The sequence below is a fragment of the Bemisia tabaci genome, unplaced genomic scaffold (assembly GCF_918797505.1).
Source record: "Bemisia tabaci unplaced genomic scaffold, PGI_BMITA_v3".
In the NCBI taxonomy this organism is placed as follows: domain Eukaryota; kingdom Metazoa; phylum Arthropoda; class Insecta; order Hemiptera; family Aleyrodidae; genus Bemisia; species Bemisia tabaci.
In genome coordinates this window covers 151,417-175,435 of record NW_027311746.1, presented here as the reverse complement: position 1 = coordinate 175,435, position 24,019 = coordinate 151,417, and the positions used below count along the sequence as shown (strand labels likewise).

General features: G+C 44.0%; 2 protein-coding genes and 1 non-coding gene across 3 annotated transcripts; 1 reads left to right on the top strand and 2 right to left on the bottom strand.

The window, feature by feature from the left end:
- On the bottom strand, positions 1-6,595 carry LOC140225826 (uncharacterized). Its single transcript, XM_072305777.1, has 4 exons — positions 6,421-6,595; positions 4,496-4,846; positions 2,761-3,103; positions 1-890 (listed from the first exon to the last, which is right to left on the bottom strand). Exons 1-4 carry the CDS (start codon positions 6,588-6,590, stop codon positions 579-581), a joined length of 1,176 nt encoding a protein of 391 aa, XP_072161878.1. The 5' UTR covers positions 6,591-6,595; the 3' UTR covers positions 1-578.
- Positions 6,596-19,618: 13,023 nt separating this feature from the next.
- Positions 19,619-19,737, top strand: LOC140225836 (5S ribosomal RNA). The gene has a single exon (XR_011900742.1). It is a non-coding gene; the product is annotated as a 5S ribosomal RNA (ribosomal RNA).
- Positions 19,738-22,639: 2,902 nt separating this feature from the next.
- Positions 22,640-23,065, bottom strand: LOC140225821 (histone H4). Its single transcript, XM_072305772.1, has one exon. It carries the CDS (start codon positions 23,011-23,013, stop codon positions 22,702-22,704), a length of 312 nt encoding a protein of 103 aa, XP_072161873.1. The 5' UTR covers positions 23,014-23,065; the 3' UTR covers positions 22,640-22,701.
- Positions 23,066-24,019: the final 954 nt, after the last annotated feature.

The following is a 24,019-nucleotide window of genomic DNA, read 5'->3' as shown; positions in this document are numbered from 1 at the left end:
ATGGCCGACGCCAGTCCGCCAAAACACGTGTGATGGGACGAGATAACACCTGAACAGGATTAAACCATATAACAATCGGCGTGTTTACGTTCATATTTTTCTCGCCCGCCTTAATTGACCTTGAACTCTCCTCGAATTACGCGAGGAACTGCGCAAGCGTCGGCCATGATGAATATTGCCGACGATGGAGCGACTCCTCTAACAAAATGTTCACCTGTGCAGTAGTATCGTTTTTGAAGCGGGAAGCTCAAAATAACGCAAATTTCTTACGCAGATTGTGAATTTATGAGTGCATTTCAGACTTTGCCAATGCGCTCATCGTGATTTTTGAGGCATCATCTATAGGAAACAACTCTTCATTCTGCTCTAGCAAAAGTTTGCAACAGGCCCATTTCAAATTTTACGAGGTCACACCACTCTGCACCGGTCATAGTACCAGCAATGCCGCGTTCCGTGTTGCATTAATCGCATGCATCTTCGTGAAGGCAGGGTAACTCGAAGCGCCTTCATTCGTCAATTTATGCAACATGGACAGCGTTGGAGCAGGAATGGTTGCATTTGGCGCCGCGTCCTTTACTTCACATCATCATGTCGAAGAGTCCCTCGTACCAGTAGACCCCTCTCTGGTCCAGGTCTTCGCGGACGAAGACGCACTCCTTGACGACCTGGTAGAGGGCTCGATGCGGGGGTGTGGCGTCGCTGTGGTAGTACTCGCCGAGCACGGGTTTCAGCGCCTCCGTCACCTCGCGCAAGTGGTAGTGCGGGATCCGCGGGAAGACGTGGTGTACCGTGTGGACGTTCTGCCCGTCGTGGAACACCCAGTTGAGCAGCGGCCCGAAATCACGGTCCATCGTGCAGGTCAGCGTTCCCAGGAGCCAGTCCCACGCGCCCTGAATGAATATAAAAATGAAACATTGAAAAATTTGGATTAAAACAAACTCCCGAGTTTTTATTTTTTGGGATTTCCCTCCTACCTCTTCTCTTTTTTCTTTGCCTTGCTATTCTTCTTTTTCTTCTTCCTATCCTTGTTCTAATTAAAAATCATTATTTTGCCAACTCTTTAAAGTGCCTCACATGAGTAATTTTTTAATTTCTTTGGGATAAAATGTTTGCATGCACTCTGAACGATTGAAATCTAAGACCTAGTAGATTATGAATGAAGAGAACCCTGGATGAAGGAGGCTGATTCCTATGTGGCGGCCAAGACCAATCCACACAGGTCAGTCATTCCCGAGGACGAGTTTTGGTACTCTACTGCGCAGTGACGTAGTATTGAGTGCCTCCAATGTATTTCTTATGGGAGCACCCATTGTGACGTAGCATCGAGTGCTGCGAGTTAGGGCCGGGCGGGGGAGTGGATTTCAAAAAAGCCGCGCAATGACTGACCTGTGTGGATTGGTCTTGGTGGCGGCCAAGCACCGCCTCTCCAGAGCGGCACTCCCCGCGCTCGCCCGTGATTGGCCGACACGATCACACCCCGAGGGTATAAGATCAGCGCCCCCGGCCCGTTTCATGCTGCGCAGCTAGTTCCATAAAGACTCATCGCCTCTCTGGCCGCTGCCATAGTGCCATATTACTACTTCCTCGACCCAGGAAGACGCCTCTAAATCAGGTAACAAGTCACCTCCGGCACAAAGAATCACTCCAAACCAAGCAGCAGATGGGCTCAAACCACCAAGAACTTTGCGGCACTATATGGTATAGCATGGCTTGCGCCCAGAAGAAAATCGCAATCTTCAAGCCCAAATCAAGAAGGCGAGTTCAGCGATCACATGATCTACACCAGAATGCAGGCTCTCAAATTCATCACCCCCCCCCCCCCCCAACCTCGAATCTTCACCATCCCTGAATATCAACTCCATTCAGTTCCTCCCGAAATATTTTCATTTGCCCCACCCACTTGCCACTTACCAATTAAACTTCAATCCTACGGCACCACCGCACCAACCACGCTGCTCCAGTCTTCGCTCGCCCTGGCTCGCCCCAGCCACTAATCATCCTCCCGAAATATTTTCATAAGCCCCACCCACTTACCAATTAAACTTCAATCCTGCGGCACCAACCACGCTGCTCCAGTCTTCGCTCGCCCCAGCCACCAATCATCCTGTCTTTCCTCACCTCTACAACGGCCCTTCTTAGGGCCACCACATCTATTGAGCACCCACATCTACATATATGGAGTTGGAGACATAGGACAATCCTCCTCACTAGAGAGTGCGCCCCCTTCGCCTCCCTCCCTCCTTCTGGATCTGCCTATGACTGTCAATATCCATGGTACCGTCATAAAGTACATTAAAATGCACTGGAGCGCCGATGAAGTCAATCCATGAGCGGGCCATTCCGAGCCCCTTGTTCGCCGGAAAGTGGGGACCATCCGGCATTTTTTAACACGGCGGCTTATGGGAGAATCGCGGGCTGCGAGTGGTCTCCGGGATGTATTCATTTGAATCAATCATTATTTCCGCGAATTTTGGCAAATCGTGTTCACCCAAGTCATAACAAATTCAAAAACGTACAACACTCCCGGTTTTTATGAAGTAAATTTTTTACCTGTATTTTCTGAGCGAAGGCCGGAGCTGGGACCCCGCGCATCGTCAGTCGCATAGAGTACTCTATGGTCAGTCGCCGCACACTAGTCTCAGGAGTACTGGACAAAACAGCCTCAAAAAGTGGCTTCACCAGCGCTCCAGAACAATGCGACTCTATTGTGCTCTGTGGGTACCATCCGTAAATTAAAAGTAAACGAGTGTTGAAACTAACCTCATCATAATGTGCCAGGGCCGGGTGGGAGTGGTTCAGAACGGAGGTACAGACTAGCCAAGCGTTGAGCACCGTGTACGGGGCCCAGTAGCGAGCGACAAGCCAAGCGATGCCATGCGAGTGCGCTAGCCAGGCGAGCGCGGCTAGGACGGCGAGCACGCCGGCGTCGGAGAGAAGCACCCAGGGGCGCATCCGACGCGGGATCATGGGGCTGAATGGCGAGAAGTGGTTGTTGCGTCGCGGATAGCGGCGTCCGGAGGTGTTGAACAGCAGGTACGCCGGGAACCCTATCGTCAGCATGAGCAGGATTATGAGGATCCGGCCCAGCGGGTTGTTCAGGAACCTGCAAATTTAATCAATGGAAAGCTTTCGGAGGAACCAAGGTGGCTCAAAGACAACAGCGGGCTGATTATTGAAATTGATAGACAAAGCAATAGACAAAGAAGACAAAGAGGATTTGGAGGGATTCTATTGGTAGAAGCGGGTGGTTGCAATGGACAAAGGAGGTAGGTAATAGACTAACTAAAGGCAACCCACGAGAGACCCGACAGTTAGTCTATCATTCCCCCCCCCCCTAGTCTATGAGAACCACCTATTTCAACCAATAGGATTGCTTTATACCCCCGATGTCTTCTTTGTCTATAGCTTTGTCTATCAATCACAATAATCGGCCCGCAGGCCAGGTGGCATTTCTGTCGTCTCTTGAATTTTATTTTTCGGCCAGGACAGCTCAATATTGCTTCAAAAACGTCTCAATTTTTAAAATTTTCCCAGAGAGGCTCCCCAAAACTTCATTCAGAAGTCAGAACTTAGGAAGATATTCTATACAGCACTCCCCAATTTTGTATTACGATGCCCCCCCTCTCCCGACCCACGTGTTGGGTTATTTTTCTACCTCTCCCCTTCATCAAAAACTCTTCACTCCGTCCATATGATTGTAACCAGAGATGGAAAATTTCATGAAATATATTGAAACTTCTAGGGATACACTCAGGAGGGTGAGAAACGCCTAGAAACAATGATTCTAAATTTTGGAATTTTTACCCCAAGCCTAAAACATTCGCGCAATAGCAACTCAGGGCCACCACATCTGAGCACCTATAGGCTCCTCATACGCACGGGTTACGGAAGTGAAAACAAAGTTTTGTTGGGCAAAAACGTGTCGTATTACACTGAAAGAAGTTGCGGGTTCTATAGACATGACATCCGTTCCGGAAGTAGAGGCCGAAAGTTCCGGATGCTGCATGGAGCCGTAGCACAGACTGCTCCAGGTGCCACACCTGGAACTTTCGGCCTCTGACCCCAGAGAGCGGACGGTAGGTACGCCTACAGCTGTAAGTGCGGCTTTTCACGGCCGGAGTTTTTTTTTCAGTGTATCGAACATCGATGTATCGATGTATGGATGGAGCATTAAGACGTTTTTTCGCCATTTATCAAAATTTGAACCAGACAATCATTCGTCTTTTGACCAGATAAGACGAACACTATTTCGTATTTCACCAGTTTTTACTCTTCATTCTAATTGCAGTCCAATTCTTATCAGCAGAGACGGATCCAGCAATTTGGCAACACCGGATTTCCTCCATATAAACCTATTCTAGATAAGCGATTCTTGTTGGAGCACCTGGCCCCTCCAAAAATCGATAGATTTCCATAGGCTTAAATGGAGAAAAGACAATGTCGCCAAATTGCTGGATCCGCCAATGCCAATCAGTTTTCTAGACCATCACATTACCTCTTGGATCTTGAAGGTTTCTGCTTGGGAACGAAGACCTCATCCCTCTCCAGCGTGCCGGTGTTGGCGTGATGCTTGACGTGGCCGCACTGCCACGGGAAATAGGGCACCGCCACGCAGGAGAATACGACGAAGCCGATGGTGTCGTTGAGCCAGGCGTGGGCGCTGAAGGCGCCGTGGGCGCACTCGTGGCCTAAGAACCACAAACCGAAGCCCACGCTCCCGGCAGCGACCCAGTACGCGGGCCACGCCACCCACTGCAGCGGCCACGCCAGGAGGGGGATGTAAGTGTCGGCCACGTGGTAGAAGGCGCTCAAGAGGACCAGATCTCGCACCAAGTAGTATAAGGACCTGCCGATAGAAATAAGTTGCAACTGATTAACGCCCTCCTGCGGACTGATTATTGAAATTGATAGACAAAGCGCTAGACAAAGAAGACATAGGGAGTATGGAGCGATCCTATTGGTTGAAATGGGTGGTTCCTATAGACAAAGGGAGAAAATGATAGACTAACTGTCGGGTCTCTCGTGGGTTGCCGTTACTTAGTCTATTACCTACCTCCTTTGTCCATTGCAACCACACGCTTCCACCAATAGAATCTCTCCATATCTCTTTTGTCTCCTTTGTCTATAGCTTTGACGATCAATTTCAATGATCGGCCTGCTGAACAGTGACGAGGCGTGAAAGATCGACTATCGATATTTCTCCATTTGAAGCTCTGGTGAGGAATCGATTATGAAGGTGTTCGCTGCGAACACCCTGTGTATCGATCCTTTTTCATAGCTTTAAATGGCGAATCAATCGATATATCGCAAAGCACGCCATTTCACTGTCCTGAAAAATTGTCCGGATGAAAAAAAAATACCCCTGGTTTCACGATTCAAAAACCGAATTTCACAAAAAATCGATCCAACAGGAGCTGTAATAGCATTTCAGCTGGCTGATACTTGGAATTGACGGACAAAGAAGACAAAAAGGATGTGGAGGGATCCTATTGGTGGAAGCGGGTGGCTGCAATGGACAGAGGACGTGTAGGTAATAGACGAACTAACGGCAACCCACGAGAGACCCGATAGTTAGTCCATCATTTACCCCTCAGTCCACAAGAGCCACCCATTGCAACCAATAGGATCGCTCTATACACCTTATGTCTTCTTTGTCTATAGCTTTGTCTATTTTCAATGATCGGCCCACAGGCCAATTTCGCCGTATGGATTTGCAAATGTTGAAGATGTTACTAAAAATTCGAGCTTTTCGTCGAAACTCATCAGCTGCTACCGAGTCTCACAAAAAACGATCGAACAGGAGCCGTGATAGCATTTAAGGTTGCCTTCGTTATCTTGGATTTTAGAGGTTTGGTGATCTGACTAAAAATGTAACAGTTGTAATTTATATTCTTAATTATTGTATATTCTAATTCCTAGCGTTTTTTGACCTGTGCCATAGCTCTAATAATGGGGCTCTCATGTACGTATGTCATAATAAATAAATAAAGAAAAAATGCAAGTTCCCCGTCATAACCCCCTCTCCCCCAACCCCAACTCAAAGTCCCTCTTGATACCAAGTTTCATAAAAATCGATTGAACAGGAGCCGAGATAGCATTTCAGGCAATTACCAGGCAAATAAATGGAGGAAGTCGTTCAAGTCCCTCGGATGCTAACGGCAACTATTCAAACATGGCCGTCGGCGGATTGCATTCTCGCCGTTTTGGAGGCGCAGCAGCGTGATCAGCGTGCGCTAGAGACTCTTCTCGCTCAATAAGAAGAAAAACGCTCCGTGGGGGACGGAGACCCTTAAATTATCTAAAAATAAGGCTTTCGCTTGTCCGTTATCCTTGGATCATTATTAGAAATGAATAAAATTTAATAATTATTATAATGATTGAAAAATTAATGTATGACTCATAAATGTATTAATTATTCACCGTGGGAGGGACCGTTCAAAGCAATGCTGAGGTATAAGAGCCTTCAGTTCTCCAAGGGTGAAGGGGGGTTTGGTTGTGGGGGCGCGTTTCTTATGGGGTCGCCAAGGGACCTTCTCCTTTATTTGCGGCTTAAATTCGTAACCTATGGCACTCAACATGTTTACACCCATGGTTTTGACCTGAAAACAAGAAAAATTCTAGTTATTTAATGAGATGAAAATATTAACAGTTGATTTAAAAAAAAAAAAAAACTCCAGTCTTTAGCGTTCGCTGGAAATTCCGTAAGCCCGATCCAGGCCCGGACTTGGGGCGTATGCAGGGCGTGCGGCGCACACGGGCGCCAGCCTTTGGGGGGGCGCCACGAAAGAAGAAGAGAGGGGAAAAAAGGGGGGAAAATGAAAAGGAAAAAAAGGGAAGAAAGGACAAGGGGAAAAAAGGAAAAGGAAACAAGGTTGGGCAGTGAAAGCAAGAAAGAAGGGGGAAATGGAAGGAAAAAGGAGGCAAGAAAAGTGAAAAGAGAGTCCGCGAGAAAGGGGGGCATAAAAACCATAGACAAAATATAAAGAGAATTGCTAAAGGTAAATTTTCAGGACAAAAACTCCACCTGGTCCATAGAATGTCAGGCGCCCCTTGACCCTAAATTTGCGGCTGTACAGAAATACAAGAGTAGGCATGTAGTAAGGGGGCGCCATAAATCCATCGAACAGGAGCCGACATAGCATTTTAGGCCACGTCCGCCATCTTGGATTTGAGAATTTTCAAAAATCGACTAAAAATTCGAGTTTCCCGTCGAAAAGTACCCCTGATCCCGCGGTTCACAAAGCTCTAAAGAACAGAAACGGAGGCCAGAACCGGGGCTCATTTTAGGCCACATATAACATTTTGGAGTTAAGAAATTTAAAAAGTTGACTAAAAATTCGAGTTTTCTGTTGAAAAATACCGTGTGATACCGCGTTTCACAAGACTCGAACAAACAGAAACCGAGGTAGCATTTTAACCCACGTCCGCCATCTTGAATTTGAGAATTTTAAAAAATGGACTAAAATTCGAGTTTCCTGTCGAAAAATACCTCCTGACGCCGAATTTCAGAAAAATCCATCGAACAGGGGCCGAGATAGCATTTTAAGCCATTTCGGATTTTCGAATTTTGAATTTTTTGAATTTTGACAGATTTTGATCTAAAACGCGTGATCCCCAAAATCGAAGCTCAGATTCGGATTCCTCGTAAAAAATCGATGCGATTTCATGTATCATTCCCTGACACCGAATTTCAGGAGAATCCATCAAACAGGAGCCGAGATGGCATTTTAAGCCACTTCAGTCATTTCAGATTTTCGAATTTAAAAAATTTGACTTAAAAGACGTGATACCCAAAATCGAAGTTCTGATTCGGATTCCTCGTTAAAAATCGATGCAATTTCATGTATCATACCCGAGCATAGCGTGAAGGAAAGAAACGTAGCGTAGTCATACTGATTCGAGCATATGAATGCAACGTGGCAACATGGGTAGTGCTCAGTGGGTCAGCGGAGGAGGAAGAATAAGAATTTATCGTGAGGCGGGACGAAACCGAATGCTAAGCGCCGGCGTCTCCCCGTTCGGTTTCACTCGGGCGACTGGCGCGGCGGCGTAGTTCAAACGGGGGTATGACAGAATCTAAACGCGTCGTTAAACCTTTTTCCTTCACGCTATTCTAACATATGATACATGAAATCTCATCAATTTTTCACGAGAAATCCGAATCTGAGCTTAGATATTGGATATTACGCGTTTTAATTTATTTAAAATCGTAGGAGAAATTACAGAATTGTCCTTGAAAATTGATCACACATTAGTGTTTTTATACGTCACTAAACCTCTTTCCTTCACGCTATTCTAACATATGATGCATAAAATCTCATCAATTTTTCACAAGGAATCTATGGAGTTTGTGATTTTACAGATATTTTTGACTCCCAAGGATGGTTTATTTTTAAGTTTTTCCCACAAAACTCCCTCAAACTTGGGTAGAATGTGGGCGGAAAATGGGTCGAGAAACACTGGCCCATAAGAAATACACGGGAAAAAGACGTCAACTTCAAATTAAGATTTCTCGCTTGAAACGCAAAATGTTCTGGGCGGTTGACATTTTCTCAATCCTCAGATATCTACTTCAATTCTACCAAAAAGATCTCACGACTTTTTGCGACTATCGGAGATATTTGAAGTTAAAGTTTGGGTGTTTCACGTTGCTTTTCGAGGCTAATTCGACGTTGCCAACTTTAAATTAACTTTCCTCAAAAAATACGCATAGAATCCTGAGATGTAACATTTTGTTATTCCTCGACTATCTTCAATATTTGAAGTTAAGTGTCTTCAACCGATTTTTGTCCGCATTGCTCATACGGATGCCGCACTGTGCGCCGCCGGGCCGATTTGGGCGCGGATGGTACCGGCTTGACCGCCCCGGTCCACAGTGCGGCACCCTTACGGACGATGCGGACAAAAATCGGCAAAAGACACTTAACTTTAAATAATGAAGATAATAGCACCGACATAGGAAAACCCTTTGGCATTATCAAAGTAAAACACTCGAGGAATAAGAAAATGTTATACCCTAGGTTTTTTTTGCGTATTTTTCAAGAAAAGTTCATTCGAAGTTGGCAACCTCGAATTAGCCCTGTGTTATCAATGTAAAAGCAACGTGAAACACCCAAACTTTAACTTCAAATATCTCTGACAGTCGCAAAAAGTCGCAAGATCTTTTTCGTAGAATTGAAGTTGGATATCTGAGGATTAAGAAAATGTCAACCACCCAGAGCATTTTGCGTTTCAAGCGAGAAATCTCCATTTGAAGTTGACGTCTTTTCCCCGTGTATTTCGTACGGACCAGTGATTCCCGACCTATTTCCTGCTCACTTTCTACCCACAATTGAGGTAGTTTTGAGCGGAAAATTTGAAAATGAACCATCATAGTGAGTCAGAAATACCTTTAAGACAACAAATTCCGAGAAAAATATTCAGATGTCGAGTTGTGAATTTTTGATTTTTGTCCACAGAGGGCCGCACTGTGCGGTCCCCCGATGGCATGTCTGTGAAGTTAGCACCCCGACTTTTAAAATTTTAAATTTTCTCTTTTGCTCATCGTTGCTCATCATTTGCTCACCTAGAAAATCGCTTTCATTTTTACGCCGGCAACGGCACCGGACGGCGCACGGCAGCCGATTCATCAGCTTACCGAAAAAAAAAAACCTCACGAGGAAAACTAAATCCTTGCATCTCCTCGCGGGACGAACGGGATAACCGATCCTTCCAAGGACGCAAGGGACAGAGGCGGATCCAGCAATTTGGCAACATTGTCTTTTCTCCATTTAAACCTATACTAAATAATCAATTTTTGTCGGAGCACCTGGCCCCTCCAGAATCGATAGATTTCCATAGGTTTAAATGGAGAAAAGACAATGTTGCCAATTTGCTAGATCCGCCTATGGCAAGGGATGCGGGGCCCGCCGCGCGATCCCTCTATCTTTTATCTTTAATCAATGTTTTTAAAAAGCTAGACACAGTTTTTCTCAAGAGTTTCTGCGAATTTTCCTATATGATTGCAAGTAAATCAAAGAAAATCCCGACGCGATATTTTCGTTTGTTTTATTACATTTTTTTGTTTTAAATTAGGAAGCAATTTAATATCCTCCGAGTTCCTGAATTGTTATGATTAATATACTCATTTCCCCTTTAATGGACCACTAGACAAGGCACGAATTTCAGCATTCTGATACATGTGTCGTAACTAAAATTTCACGTAAAACACGATGCTCACAGAAAAAATTACCGCAATTAACTCCTTACACGGATATTTCATGATTCTTGATGCGTGAATTCAAACCACCCGCTCATGAAAACTCAATGCTCTACGTGATTCACATATCGCGCGCTAAACATTATCATGACAGTCTCTGCGATATACAAATCTGGCAACCTCAATCTTGACGCTTTGGCTCAGCTACAGCAAATTTCTTATAGTTTGATGAAACACATGGTGGGAAATGAACATTGCTTTATTGAGAAGATTGCTAAAACCGGTATAGTGCGCGATTTGACTCACGTAGAGCTTCGAGTTTCTTGTGAGCGGGCAGTTCAAATTCCTTGTAACCAATGTGAAATAAAAAGGTTAATATCTCCGTTAGGTGTTGGTTTCAGTCATTTTCATTGCGCGAATCGTGCTCTGCGTGAAATTTTGGTTTAGAAACATCTATCAGAATCCTTTAATTTGTACCTTGTCTAGTGGTCCATTATCGTTAAAACTGGGCTAAAAGTCAAGAATAATGACGCGTCGTTCTAGTTTTGCGGCGATTTTAGCGTCACACGAGCGGGGGTAACGATCGAGTCATCCGTCGGAGTGTGACGCGCCTTCAGTCCGGCTAGCGGCAATATGCCTACACCCGTGGTCAAATAGTTATCTCGTTACGCCTGCCGTGAATGAGATCAAATATCGACGCCTGCACCTGCGGATCATTTTCCAACTCACACCCCGGTCGCATTTCCCTATTACTAACATAGACTCGACACCGCTCGATGCGCCGCAATGTGGATCGAGTCAATGAGTGGTCGCACATGAAATTTTTGACTAAAACTGTACATTTTAGTGTATTTTCCGAAGAAAATACACTATTTTATGTTTATTTCGTCACATTTTAAATTGCAATGAGTGGCTGTAGAAGAAAATTGAATTGATTTTATGAGTTTGAGCAGATTTTAAATACTATTTTTAAATTTATATTTGATAGCGATATATAAATATCATTGTCTGAAATATTATAGATTGTGGACTTTCCATTATAGAGCAGATTCCTCTAGTTAGGTTAAGCTACCGCCAAATTTTTTAAGTTTGAAGATTTTCTTTTACTACTTTAATTATATTAATTCTTAATAGTAGGGTATCTAATCCTAGTTTTTAACAGAAACTTATATCTTTATTGTTACGAGGAAACCATTTAAACCACTTTTAGAACCTTGACGTTTTCTGTAAGCGGAGTTATGAGCGTTTAAAGTTTCCAAATTTTGGCCGACCTCTCCTATATTGACTCGATCCACTTTGTGCCGTGCGGAGGGGTAGCGAAAAACAAGCCCGCGCTTTGCCGGCCGCCCATGCTTTACACACGAGTTTTCTACGACTGAAAACATCAAAATTGCGAGATAATGACGTACAGTACTCAGTAGAACGATCCAATGGTCGAGGTCGGACATGAAATTTGCAACTAAAACTGGCAAATGTTGATGTTTGATTCGTCTGAAGGACCAGTAGATGAGGAGTAGTGAGGGATATTTGAAAAAAAGCAGGATCTCCACGATCCTTCGAGGATTGCGGGCTCGCGTTGTACACAGGTTGGATATTGTGTACACCGCATCGCGGATGGTGGGTATATGACACCGAGAAATTACAACGATTCAAGCGCGCACCCTACACCGCGCTGTGCGCTCAAGGAGTCAAGTGTTCACGCATACTTCACGTGCATTAACTTAAAGTACCTACTTTACGTCTTCAGTATTATAGGCGCAAATAAGCGTTGCTCGCCATGTGACCGACTGCACTGCGTTTGGCGCAATGCGAGAAGTATTCCTCCAGTCTTGTAGGCGCTGATATATGTTTCATGTCGAGCGTACTGTTTAGCGCAATGCGTGAAGTATTCCTGTAGTCTTGCAGGCATTGGTACGCGTTTAACGTCACGTCGGCCGCACTGCGTTTGACGCGATTATTCAATGAGCATTCCAACGTTGCCTCTCTTCTCCCGATAAAATATTTTTTCCGAGCAAAGTTAGGCTGGGTCGGGCATGAAATTTTAGACTAAAACTGCAAATTTTGATGTTTATTTCGCCACATTTTAAAGTTCTAGAGGTGCTTCTTGAAGAAAATTTCACAAGGAAACCAATGAAGCCACTTATAGAACCTCAAAGTTTTGTATAAACGGAGTTATAAGCGTATAAAGTTTCCGAATTTTGTCTGACCTCTCCTGTAGACTCAATCCACTGTGCCGCGCGGCGCGACGATGGATTGATTTCGCCGGCAATCCGTTAATATCCGCACCGGCACCGTAGAAAATCGCTAAACTCGCAACAAAACTAGAACGATGCGTCATCATTCTTGACTTTAAGCCCAGTTTTAACGATAATAAAAGGGGAGATACGTATATTAATCATAACAATTCAGGAACTCGGACGATATTAAATTGTTTCCTAATTTAAAAAAATGTAATAAAACAAACGAAAATATCGCGTCTAGATTTTCTTTGATTTACTTGGAATCATATAGGAAAATTCGCGGAAACTCTTGAGAAAAACTGTGTGTAGCTTTTTAAAAACATTGATTGAAGATAAAACATAAGAAGTGGTGCATAACGTTGCAGTCGGAGATATTTACACTTTCTTTCGCGTGCATCTGTCGGCATTTGAATCCATTCATCTCTTAGTTAACTTGAAATTATTAAAACTACGATTGTTCACGTGTAGTTTTCCTTCAGTGGTTGGCGACCGCGCAGCGGCTAGGCTACGGGTCCCTAGTTGTTAATAATGTAAATTTTGACAAGGATTTTTGACAACGTATTCTCGACAGGACAAGACACTGATTTTCATCAAAAACGTAAAATCGATACTTTCGACTTCCATCACGATTTTCCGTCCTCCTGAAAAATTCAGCCTTTTACGTTAAAGTCCCATTTTCCCATGCTCGGTCACCTTTCTTTTACCGGTTGCTGTAATCATGGGAAAAAGGACTGGGTAAAAACCCTCAGTTCTCACAAGTAACAACAAATCCGTGCCTCTCGAATTTCAGTGACGCCATTCGTGAGGCGGTAGCCCCCCCCCCCCCCCCCCCGGGTTTCAGGTGAACCAATTGAAAAGGCTGGAACTTCAAAAATCAGTAGTTTTCTCCGTTCCGAAAACGACCCACAGTATTATCGGGCGACTCAAGAAGCTGTAATCGCAATGAGTTGCGATTTGATTGACGTCGATTTATTACAATGTTATTGGATAAAAAATTGCGATAAGTTGTGATTTCATCACATAAATTCGCAAGGAAATCGCGATTTTGTTGACGGCTATTTAATTGCGATACTATAGAACAAAAATCGCGATATATTGAGATAAAATTTCGATTTTATAGAACGCGATTTTAGAGAGATGAAATTGCGACAAGATCGAGGATAATCGCTCGGATGTTTATGATCCTATCGATTTTATCACCGAAAAATCGTGAAAAATCGCAACTTAATTTCAAAATATCGCGATTTTTCCGTTGCAAAAGCTACTTGGAGACCAACACATTTTCTAATAATTTTTGATAAGCAAAAAAAACGAAGTCCTGTTTGTCTCTCTCCGCGCGAGATTCTCTCTGAAATGGCGTTATTACTCCCTCTGTTCCTTCTCTATGACCATTGCTTCTTGAAGAATATGAAACTTAAAACTAAGTGCTTACCGCTAAACGGCAGAGCTGGTCCCTCGCATGAAAAGCAGCCGCTTCCCCGCAATAACCGAGAACTAAGGACAAAAAATCGCCTCGGCAACTGGTCCTGTTCTGAAACCAGTCCCGCCGCGGACTGGGCCAGCGGTCGAGCGTTACCAAAATCCGCACATCTGCGGCTGCAATGCGATAACTCTTATGTCCCATCAACTATGCATTGCTTTTGTAAATGCGGAACTATTCGACCCCCGCCTCTATCGTGGAGATTTGGAACACCCCGCTCCGGCTATAAGGCGACTCATCAACTTCCATGAATTCGCTTGACTAGAACATCCACGATTTCCGATGCTGTCAAATGTCGTGAGGAATTATCGCAATTTACATCGAGCACAGCCTAATTGGCCGTATTTTTGCCAAACGGAACTATGTGCATTATGACGTGAGCCCTGTTATGCATATATTCTTATGGGTCTCGAGGCTCATGTCGTAATGCGCAGGCACACATAGTTCCGTTCAGCAGAAATACGTTCAATTATTTGACTCTACTTAGCAATGAGGCACTATGCTCCTGATTTATTTTAAAAACAACGTATCGATAGCTGAGTGTGTTTTAATGTGGTATCTCAATCGTAACCACGGATAAAAATTGCACGGGGTTGTTGGATGACGAGGACATTTCCAATGGATTGTGGCAGTACCACAAGAAATTAGGCTACAAACCAAAATTTTGCGCCACTATTAATTATGGAGATGTCCATACCATTCAACGAATTTGGGTGGTGCCACTATTTTAGGGGATAACCCCTAACACTTTTTTCCGTGACGTTTCAAAAATCTCCGATTTATGGTTTATCTTATTCGAGCAAAAGTATGCCAAACTTTGCCCTTGCAATTGCGTGTGATTTTGATCTCAAAAAGTGTTGTTAAAAAACCCATCTAACGCAATTTTGAATTTTTGTGGACTAACTTCTCTTCTTCCTTGGACTGTCACGCCTATTTGGTAAGGGCGTATCTCGATTACCTCGTGACCCCTGTCTTCCATATGCCTCTATGCTTTCTCGGGCTCATATGAAAATAAAGCCCGCCATTACGTCAGCGAAGCGACAGCGTAGGTATGCCGCTTGTTTTCTTTATATAGTTTTCTTACGCATATGGCTATGCTTTTATAGATAAAATAGAATTTGCGGTTTCTTATCTCAAATCTAGTCCGAATAGCAATTGTCGAAATAAACTTCGATTCGATCAGTGGATTTTTGCGTTTTAATCGCCGATGACGTTATAGCATTGCAATATTTTTAAGTAACTTTTTCCAGAGCAAAGGTTGCAATTTGAATTGCTCCATCATAATTCGCCCGATCCGTCATTATGGCCTCCAGGGATAATTTTTAGACCCAAAAACTAAGAAGATACAATCAAGCACTCAATACACTCATACACTCATACACACTCATACATCGCAAGCACTCTGGAAAATTACAACTTGTTCTCGAGAAAGTTGTGATGTGTACATCAACCCTCAGTGCTCGAATTGAGAGGATGTATAGGTAACATGCAACCACAACCAAAAATAAATATGACTCTTAATTGTAAAGTCATTCTTATAACTGGTGGAAAAACCACAAATTGCGATGTATTACGTTGAAATTGCTATTCTCCATCGTTGAATTTATGTCGCTTTACTCTTCATTGATTTACTTCTTTTGGGAATATATTATATCGGTGAAAAAATCGCGATTTAATTTCGGTAAAAGAGAGTGAACTCGCTGAAATCCTGGCAGTTTTAACTCGTTAAAGTGGCAATAAAATAGCAATTTGAAATTGCAACATGATTGCTGAAAAGTTCTCTTAACCTAGAATGTTGAGAATAGCACATAATAATTCTGCCCTCAACGGCATCACAGGACACTTTTTGTCCACATAAATTATTTTAGGATTATTCTAATTATCCACGATGGAAGATCGCTCCTCTTTCCCTGTCATTAACATTCGAAGGTGGATAAAATTGAAAGAGTCGCGAGCCAGCACCATCTATTGTAAATGTCATGTAAATCAGTTCTAAAAGTTTCCTATGAGATCTTGTACTCTCGGTCGACAGTTTCCTCTTACTTTCTGCTCAGAAAATGCTCACTTAAAGATAAAGAAAGAGCGCTAGGCTGAAACCAGGAGACTGCAGAAACCGCGCAAAATTTTATCGGAAACAAAAGCACCGAAGAATTTGCAGGTAACCCTTCTGTGGATATTGATCTCTTTTCCTAGATGCATTCACTCTTGCATTTTTTGACCAAGCATTTTAGCTGGAAAAATATCCGAAGAGAAACAAAGGCCTCAAACAAAAAGAGCAAGATCTTTTTGCTCTACAATAGAGCTCTACAATATCCATGCTCAAAGTGTGAAGCTATGTACTATGCTGCCGTGCTAAGGAAGAACGTCGTACAGGGCATCTACTTGCCGCCCATGGGCCGCCTGTATTTTGCCACCCCCTTCTCATTCGTTTTGAAGCATCAATAAAAATCATCAAATGAACGTGCCAGCGGGGGAGGGGTGCATAAGACGCGTTTACTCGTTTTGAACACATTTTTTGCGAAAGCCCTTTCAACACCACCAGCAAAAGCTTTGGGAACTTTGCGCGAAAGTTAAGATTCGTAAACCTATCTCTGTGTGGACAAGGCCTTCCATTCATAAGAAATGAACAAAAAAATTATGAAAGAACAAACATAAATGTGGATTAATGAATTTAACTTCCGCCGCCGCGCCGCGCTGACCGCACTGTGTTTGGCGCAATACGTGAAGTATTCCGACAATCTTGTAGGCGCTATGCGTTTCACGCCGACGCGCGACGCGACCGTCGCCGAACGCACTGTGTTTGAAGCAATGCGTGAAGTATTCAAGCAGTCATGTAGGCGCTATGCGTTTCACGCTGATCGCACTGTGTTTGCCGCAATGCGTGAAGCATTCGTGCAGTCTTGAAGGGGCTAATATGTGTTACATGCCGATCGCCGCGCTGAGGGCTTCTCCTTTTCATCTCAAGTCCTCGTCATCGTTTCTCTCTAAGTCACGCCGTTCCAGGCCAAATTGCTTGTTTGGTTTCTCTCTTAACTCAACTAATTAAAGGTGCTATCTCTTGTATCACTGAAAGACGACAAAAGTAGAAATTACTATGCTCTCAGAAAATTAGAGATTTTGTCGCCTTTTCTCGTTTGTAATTTTTTTTTTTCTAAATTCGAATTTTCTATACCTACATTAAAAAAAATGTCAAAATTTGCCGCCCCTATAGATTTGCCGCCATGGGCCGCGGGGCATGTGGCCACCCCCTTAATCCGGCCCTGACGCCGTATGAGTCTTCAGACGTTGTCAAATTTACTTCAAATAAAACCGAATTTACAGGGAAAATTGTGAATTTTTGTTTCCAAAATTTCAGACAATTTCGTACGCAATTTAATCGAATACATCTGAAAATTTCATTGGAAAAACGTGCATGAATGTCGTCAAAAATACATGTTTTATCGAGGGAAATTTGGCAACTGTCGAATGTTCACACGGCGTTTTTCCTCGTAGCACGGCAGTATATAGCGCCCACCGGCCCTTCTTCGGGTAAATCTTGATCAGTTTAACTTTTCGCGGACAGCCGCCTCCGACGGAGGCCCTCCGTTCCAGAATTCCCAAGTTTTCCCGCTAAGGCATTTACCTCCTCCAACCCGATCATTTTCTTATTGTCTAAGTCTCAAGCACTCGCATCAGTACCGGTGCTGCCATTTCCCGGAATTAATTCCGAAATTCGAATCTTTTCAAGTAATCGGAGCTTTCTCCGGAATCCTCTGAATCCCCGGAATTTTCAGCTATTTCCGGAATTTCCTCGAAATTTCCTTTTACAAAGTAAAGATACTGCTAGAATTAAAATTGATAGAAACAAGATTATTACTCCCCCCAGTTTATTAGAAATAGAGCGTGCGGTTTTTCGCCTATTTGATTATTTAATTGATCAAATTTAGGGACTTTTTGATCAAATTTTATACGATTCGGAACTAAATCCGGGCGTATTTCGGAATTTTCCCCCGGAATTTTTGAAAAAATCGGAATATGTTTCCGGAAATTGGAATTATTTCGAAATCTTTTTGATAAAATAAAATGGCAGCACTCGCAGCACTGACCGGTGCCACACACGGGAGCTTTAATCTGGCTTGATTGTAGGTACGCACATAAAATAAGATTCTGGAAAATTTAGCGATGCCACGGTACATGGTAACTGAGCCTCGTTGATCAAAAATAATGTTACGATTGCTTAATTGTAAAGAATTAATATTGTACAATAATGTCGATTTGTTAGCCTTCAGAATAATGAATAGTAGACGCGTGCGCCTGTGCGTGCACATGGAAACACACTTTTAGAGGTGCTTAATTTTTTTTATTGTTTGTTTTTTATGTACATACAAAAAAGGCAACGTAACGTTTTGATGGTTATAAAGGGAAACTACTGTTCTCGATTCTGTTCGCATTTGATGAATTCAACGGATATTAAGTCTCTTGATTGGCAAAAAATCCATCTATGTCAGTCCGTTGCATCAGGATTCAGGGCTTTTTACACTTCACAGCCTGACTGGGAAGTGGGGAGATGGGGTAAGGGGGGTTCCAGGTTCCTACCTTCTTGGGAGGTTGCACTGAACCCTTGCGATTACCAGTATGCGCCCCGGGTGGCATGAAACGTAAGAGAGGAATGAAAGATTAGACATTTCGGTGAAATATTTCTTGAAATGTCACGATGCTCCGAAATATTTCGTATTTTTCAGGGGATAGAGTATGCAACCCGCACTCAAACATACAAAAATAGAAGTAAGTCCCAATGTTTACACTTTGCGGAGTATGAAAAGGAGCCGGTATTTTTCAATATCTTTCAGGAATTTGCGAAATTCCAAGATTTTATTTTTTATGAAATTTTGCCGCCATGTTTGCGCCGCGACGTTGTAGAGATAGAGCGCGGCCCTAACGGACGGGCGGGGATTGATACCTGTTTTTGACACCGAAGAATATTTTTCTTTTCTTTTCGTGTTTTATCATTCAGAAGAGATTAGTAAACTTTACCTCTGTTTAGACACTCGTTCATGTCTGTTAAGTCCAGCTTTAAAAGCCAAAACCTATTCCCGGAAGAAGGGCCCCGAAAGGAACATTTTGAAGACTTCAAAGACAAAAGTAATGCAAGTTTTTCCAATGGTCGTTACTCATTCTAGGGTGTATAAACTTTGATCCAAGTGTCCGAAGCTCCGATGTAAGTCGGTACCGTCGGAGGCCAGAAAGTAATAATGAAAACTTCAAATTCGTTTTTCTCACAACGCGATTTTTCGCCACGCAGCCTTTTTCCGGGAAGCTCTGAACTGCTCCTGCCGAGACGTTCCACAATTGGATCGCATTTAGCAAAAAGGAACCAGCGTGATCACAGTGTTTTCAAAATCGTACAATTTATTTTTTTCTTTTAAAAATAATAATTATTATGTACAGTATTAACATTTACACAATTATTTCCCTTTGAAATTAATACTTTTTTGGTGGGATGTAAATATAGTTGCTATTTTGGGAGATTTTTTTAGATAATTATGAAGGAACAACACTGTATTTGCGCTGGTTCCTTCTTGCTGAATGCGAGCCACTTATGATAAGTGCTGCAGGGGACTGTTGTTAGTATTCAGAAGTTTAGACTGAACGAGAGTAACTGAATTGATGTTGTCGGTGAATCGGATTGTCAGAAATAGTGATGAGAGCGCTACTGCAGCCGTCAACGGCCATACCACGTTGAAAGCACCGGTTCTCGTCCGATCACCGAAGTTAAGCAACGTCGGGCGTAGTTAGTACTTAGATGGGAGACCGCTTGGGAACACTGCGTGCTGTTGACATTTTATTTTGCGGGAAAGGAGTCGGGCGGTGATAGTGATGGTAATCATGATTGACTTTTCGGAGGATTTTATTTTTGTTTCGATTTTTCCTGGAAATTGTTTTCGCGAAGTTATTGTCTCTGCAATTGACACTTTGGAGGATTGTTTTCAAACTCTAACACCTTGTCTAACCTAGTCAAAATCTTCCAATTCTGCAACAAAATTTACTTCGCGTTTCTGTGGAAATAAAATAATTACGCCGTTAATGACGTTACCAGTCCAAAGTTTAAATAAAATGTTGAAGACGGCTAGTCCTCATGAAATCATTGAAATATTGAAATTGGCGAGCGCACCTCTCGCAAAAGCACTCGGGCTCCCTCAGGTTTGATGGATGAAAATTCCGAAGAAAAAGTTCGTTTGTAATGCGGAGAAAAGATTATTGATCAACCGACTGAAGAGCTCCGATTTGCTAGAGGGATACCGGTGTGGCGGCCAATCACCGCTCACCTCTGGCGACGCAGCCCATGCTCGCTCCTGATTGGCCGCCGCAGTCTCAACCACGGCTATATATGTCGTGACCTCACCGCCGCAAGACAGTCCGCACCCGTACGTCACACGGGACTCACCTCACATCACCACACAGCACGCGGCGGACATCATGCAGCCGGCCGGCTTGCCTTTTCCAACGGCTCTTCTTAGAGCCACCAACACTAGAGCACCACATCTGGTCTTTGGCCATATTGGTGACTCCCGTCGTGAGTGAACACGTTCAGCCTTCTGGTTCACTTCATTCATGCATCCTCGCCTCAAGAACACGCTCAACCTTCTCTCAAGTCAACTGTACTCAAGCACTCAAACTCAAATCTCTCACTGGAACAGTCATATTTGATCATCTTAGCATGAGCATTGAAAGCTTCCAGCATCATCACCGCATCATATCCATCTCTCTCCGCTGCGCAAATCAACACGCTCCAGCAAGTTGCCGCAGAACACAGCACGTTCCCAACTTGTTGTCCAGCGCATCAACCTCCTTGCCCGGAAAGATGATAGTCACATATCTTCAACCGTGTGTCACCCGGGTCGAATGGCGCTCCCCGGCACGCTGACATGCACCTCTCGATTCTCACCAATCAATCAACCCTCAACTCACTCCATCAACCCTCAACTCACTCAATCAACCATCACTCAATCAAGTCCTCAAATATTCCATCATCACTCCCTCAATCCTCAACTTTTCACCCACTATACACACATTTTCCAATCCTGTTTTCACTCCAACACCTAATTTCACCACTCACTTCTCCAACCACCCACAGAGACTCCGTCTCAACCGCAGGGAAGTACTGTGGCGGCCAATCACCGCTCACCTCTGGCGACGCAGCCCATGCTCGCTCCTGATTGGCCGCCGCAGTCTCAACCACGGCTATATATGTCGTGACCTCACCGCCGCAAGACAGTCCGCACCCGTACGTCACACGGGACTCACCTCACATCACCACACAGCACGCGGCGGACATCATGCAGCCGGCCGGCTTGCCTTTTCCAACGGCTCTTCTTAGAGCCACCAACACTAGAGCACCACATCTGGTCTTTGGCCATACCGGCTTTCCAAATGGCCGATTATGAGTGGGGTCTTAAGGTCTTTTCCACTATTACACAGTACAGACTTTGAAAGTTGAGAGCAAACTGTCAAATCGGTTTTCGTCCCCTCTATCTCGTCGACTGGCGGTTTTTCCCCCAATTTAAAAGATAATTGTATCGCAACTGATCGATTGCTGGAACAGCAATGACGAGGAAACCATGAGTAAACTTAACCTTAGGAATCGCCTAATTCCTTTTTAAGCTCACAATCAGCGAAGCCATTACGAAAGGAACTATGAAAATCTTGGTCAAAGCATCTGACAAAAAGTAAAAGGAAAAAAATAAAATAAAATAAAACAATGACTCTGAAATCTTTTACCTCCACCACTCCATACGAAAAGTTGTTGCGAAATCGGAGTGAGCTTTACTCGAAGTTCTGTGCGGCCAGCGGTGGTGTTCTGATGCTGACCTACGTTATCACTTATCAGGTAGACATGGGATTATGGGAAGGAAGCATTAGACTATTATTAGGAGCAGATTTGCAACCATTTGCGCCAAGTTCGAATTTCGAACCGAGAAGATGCCCGAGCCCGCGATAAAAGCTACTTAATGGGGCACCAGCATTTTCTTTACTAATCTGGTGCGCTGATTTGAGTTATCTGAAAATAATGTCACGACCGACGAGATTTTCAGGGGTATTTGTCGGTGACAGAGAGTACAGAAGGTTAGAGGCCCGACTCAATGCTAGGTAACAGAAGCGCTCGCAGGCGATGTACGCAAACTACTAGTTTCTATTGTTTTCCAGCGACTGGCGGCGGGTATGTTGCTGCCGGACCATCCTCACTGACACCGCAATCACACGCTGAATGTGGGAGCTGAATGTGGCTTGAATGTGGAAGTCATCGGCCCGATGCCTGAATTTTGCGCGTCACGCGCAAAATTCAGCAACGATTCTCAGCAACCATCGGACCTATTTTGAATTTTTCTGAACTATTCGAGTAGATTTGATACACATCTGGTTGAAAATAACTCGAATTTGCTAAATTTCAGCCGTTGGGCGATGACTGTTGACTTCCACATTCACCTGCTAAATTCAGCGTCTGATTGCGGCAATAGGCAATTTTTCATACATCGTCCGTCCGCAACTCTCGCTTGGCCAATCAGCGCAGTGGTTTATGGGAATCCCGCTCGCCGCGCACTCTCGTGCCAACGTACTCATCTCCTTGCTGACGGCTCAACTTCTGTTTCAATTTCTAATTTTCTACCTTACCCAGCCGGGCCTCTTCACCTACCATACTCTCTGGTCGGTGATAGATGTAGACGATGGTGACGTGCTCATAGATTTGGTGGCCCTGAAAAGGGCCGTTTTAAAGAGTTGGATGTGCGGCACTGGCAGGAAGGAAATTAACCTCCGAAACCGTAGAGGGTGCGGCCCTGACGTTTCAAGGCGTAGACGACGTCCATGGCGGTGACAGTCTTCCTCTTGGCGTGCTCGGTGTAGGTGACGGCATCACGGATGACGTTTTCTAGGAAAACCTTGAGGACACCACGAGTTTCTTCGTAGATGAGACCAGAGATACGCTTGACTCCACCTCGGCGAGCCAGACGACGGATGGCGGGCTTGGTGATACCCTGGATGTTATCGCGGAGCACTTTTCGGTGACGCTTGGCTCCACCTTTGCCGAGACCTTTACCTCCTTTACCACGTCCAGTCATGATTGCGCTGCTTCAAGTATTGACACGAGAATGATGTCTGGGAGGGCATGAGTCCGCTTTTTATACCGTCGCTCGACTTAGGAGAAGCGTCACGATTGGCCGAACCCCTCTCCGTTTCCCACTAAAACGAACCAATAAACGGTAAGAATGAAGGAGCGGTATCGCGGTAAATACGAAACGAGTGGAGGGGCCACGCGACGCTTTTAAAAACGGTGCCGCGCGCGGGACCTCGTCGGACCTAATGCCACTTGTACGAGGGGAGATGGACCAATCAGAGGAGTGCCGCGCGGCTCTTACCCTCATTGCGTTACCAGTCGTCATCTGAACGCCCAACGGCCAGGTTCTCGAGACGCACGCTCTCACTCTCGAGGCGCGTGGCCCTGGCCCTCTCATGGCTCATGGCGGTCATGGCTAGTGCCCCTCGCCGTGGCCAGGAATGCGAGGTGGATTTCATAATTAAAGGTTGGCGTAAATATCTGGTGAGAAGTCCTTCTCTAAATTAACGAATTAACATCCATTTTTAGTCACGATTAATGTGTCAAATCGTATAGTATCTGCCCGACGCTAATTCTTTAATTTTAACTTAACATTTAAATAACATAAAAATCGGTCAGACCTAAAAAATACAAATTTTACCAAACCAAACTTGATAAATCCATTGTTATACCATTTTAATCGTCTACCAACATTTCTCGTAACAAAAAAGAATATTTATAAATAAAACTAAACTGATTATAAAGAAAACAAGATTATTAATGTAATTAGAATCTAAAATTAAAACACCAAAAATAACAACTAAACAACATTTACTTATAAATCCCAGAAAATAAAGAAATCCAGCAATCCCTAGTCCAGAAGTAAACACTATAAATTTTTCAGCCAAACTCACCTGACTTACCCGATCCTTCTTCCGCCAGTACCACGAGGAGTACATCTACATGTAGTGCCCATTCGAGGCAAATGTGCGTTTTGGAGCTCACCATTTCAATTAAGGGGTTCAACTGAC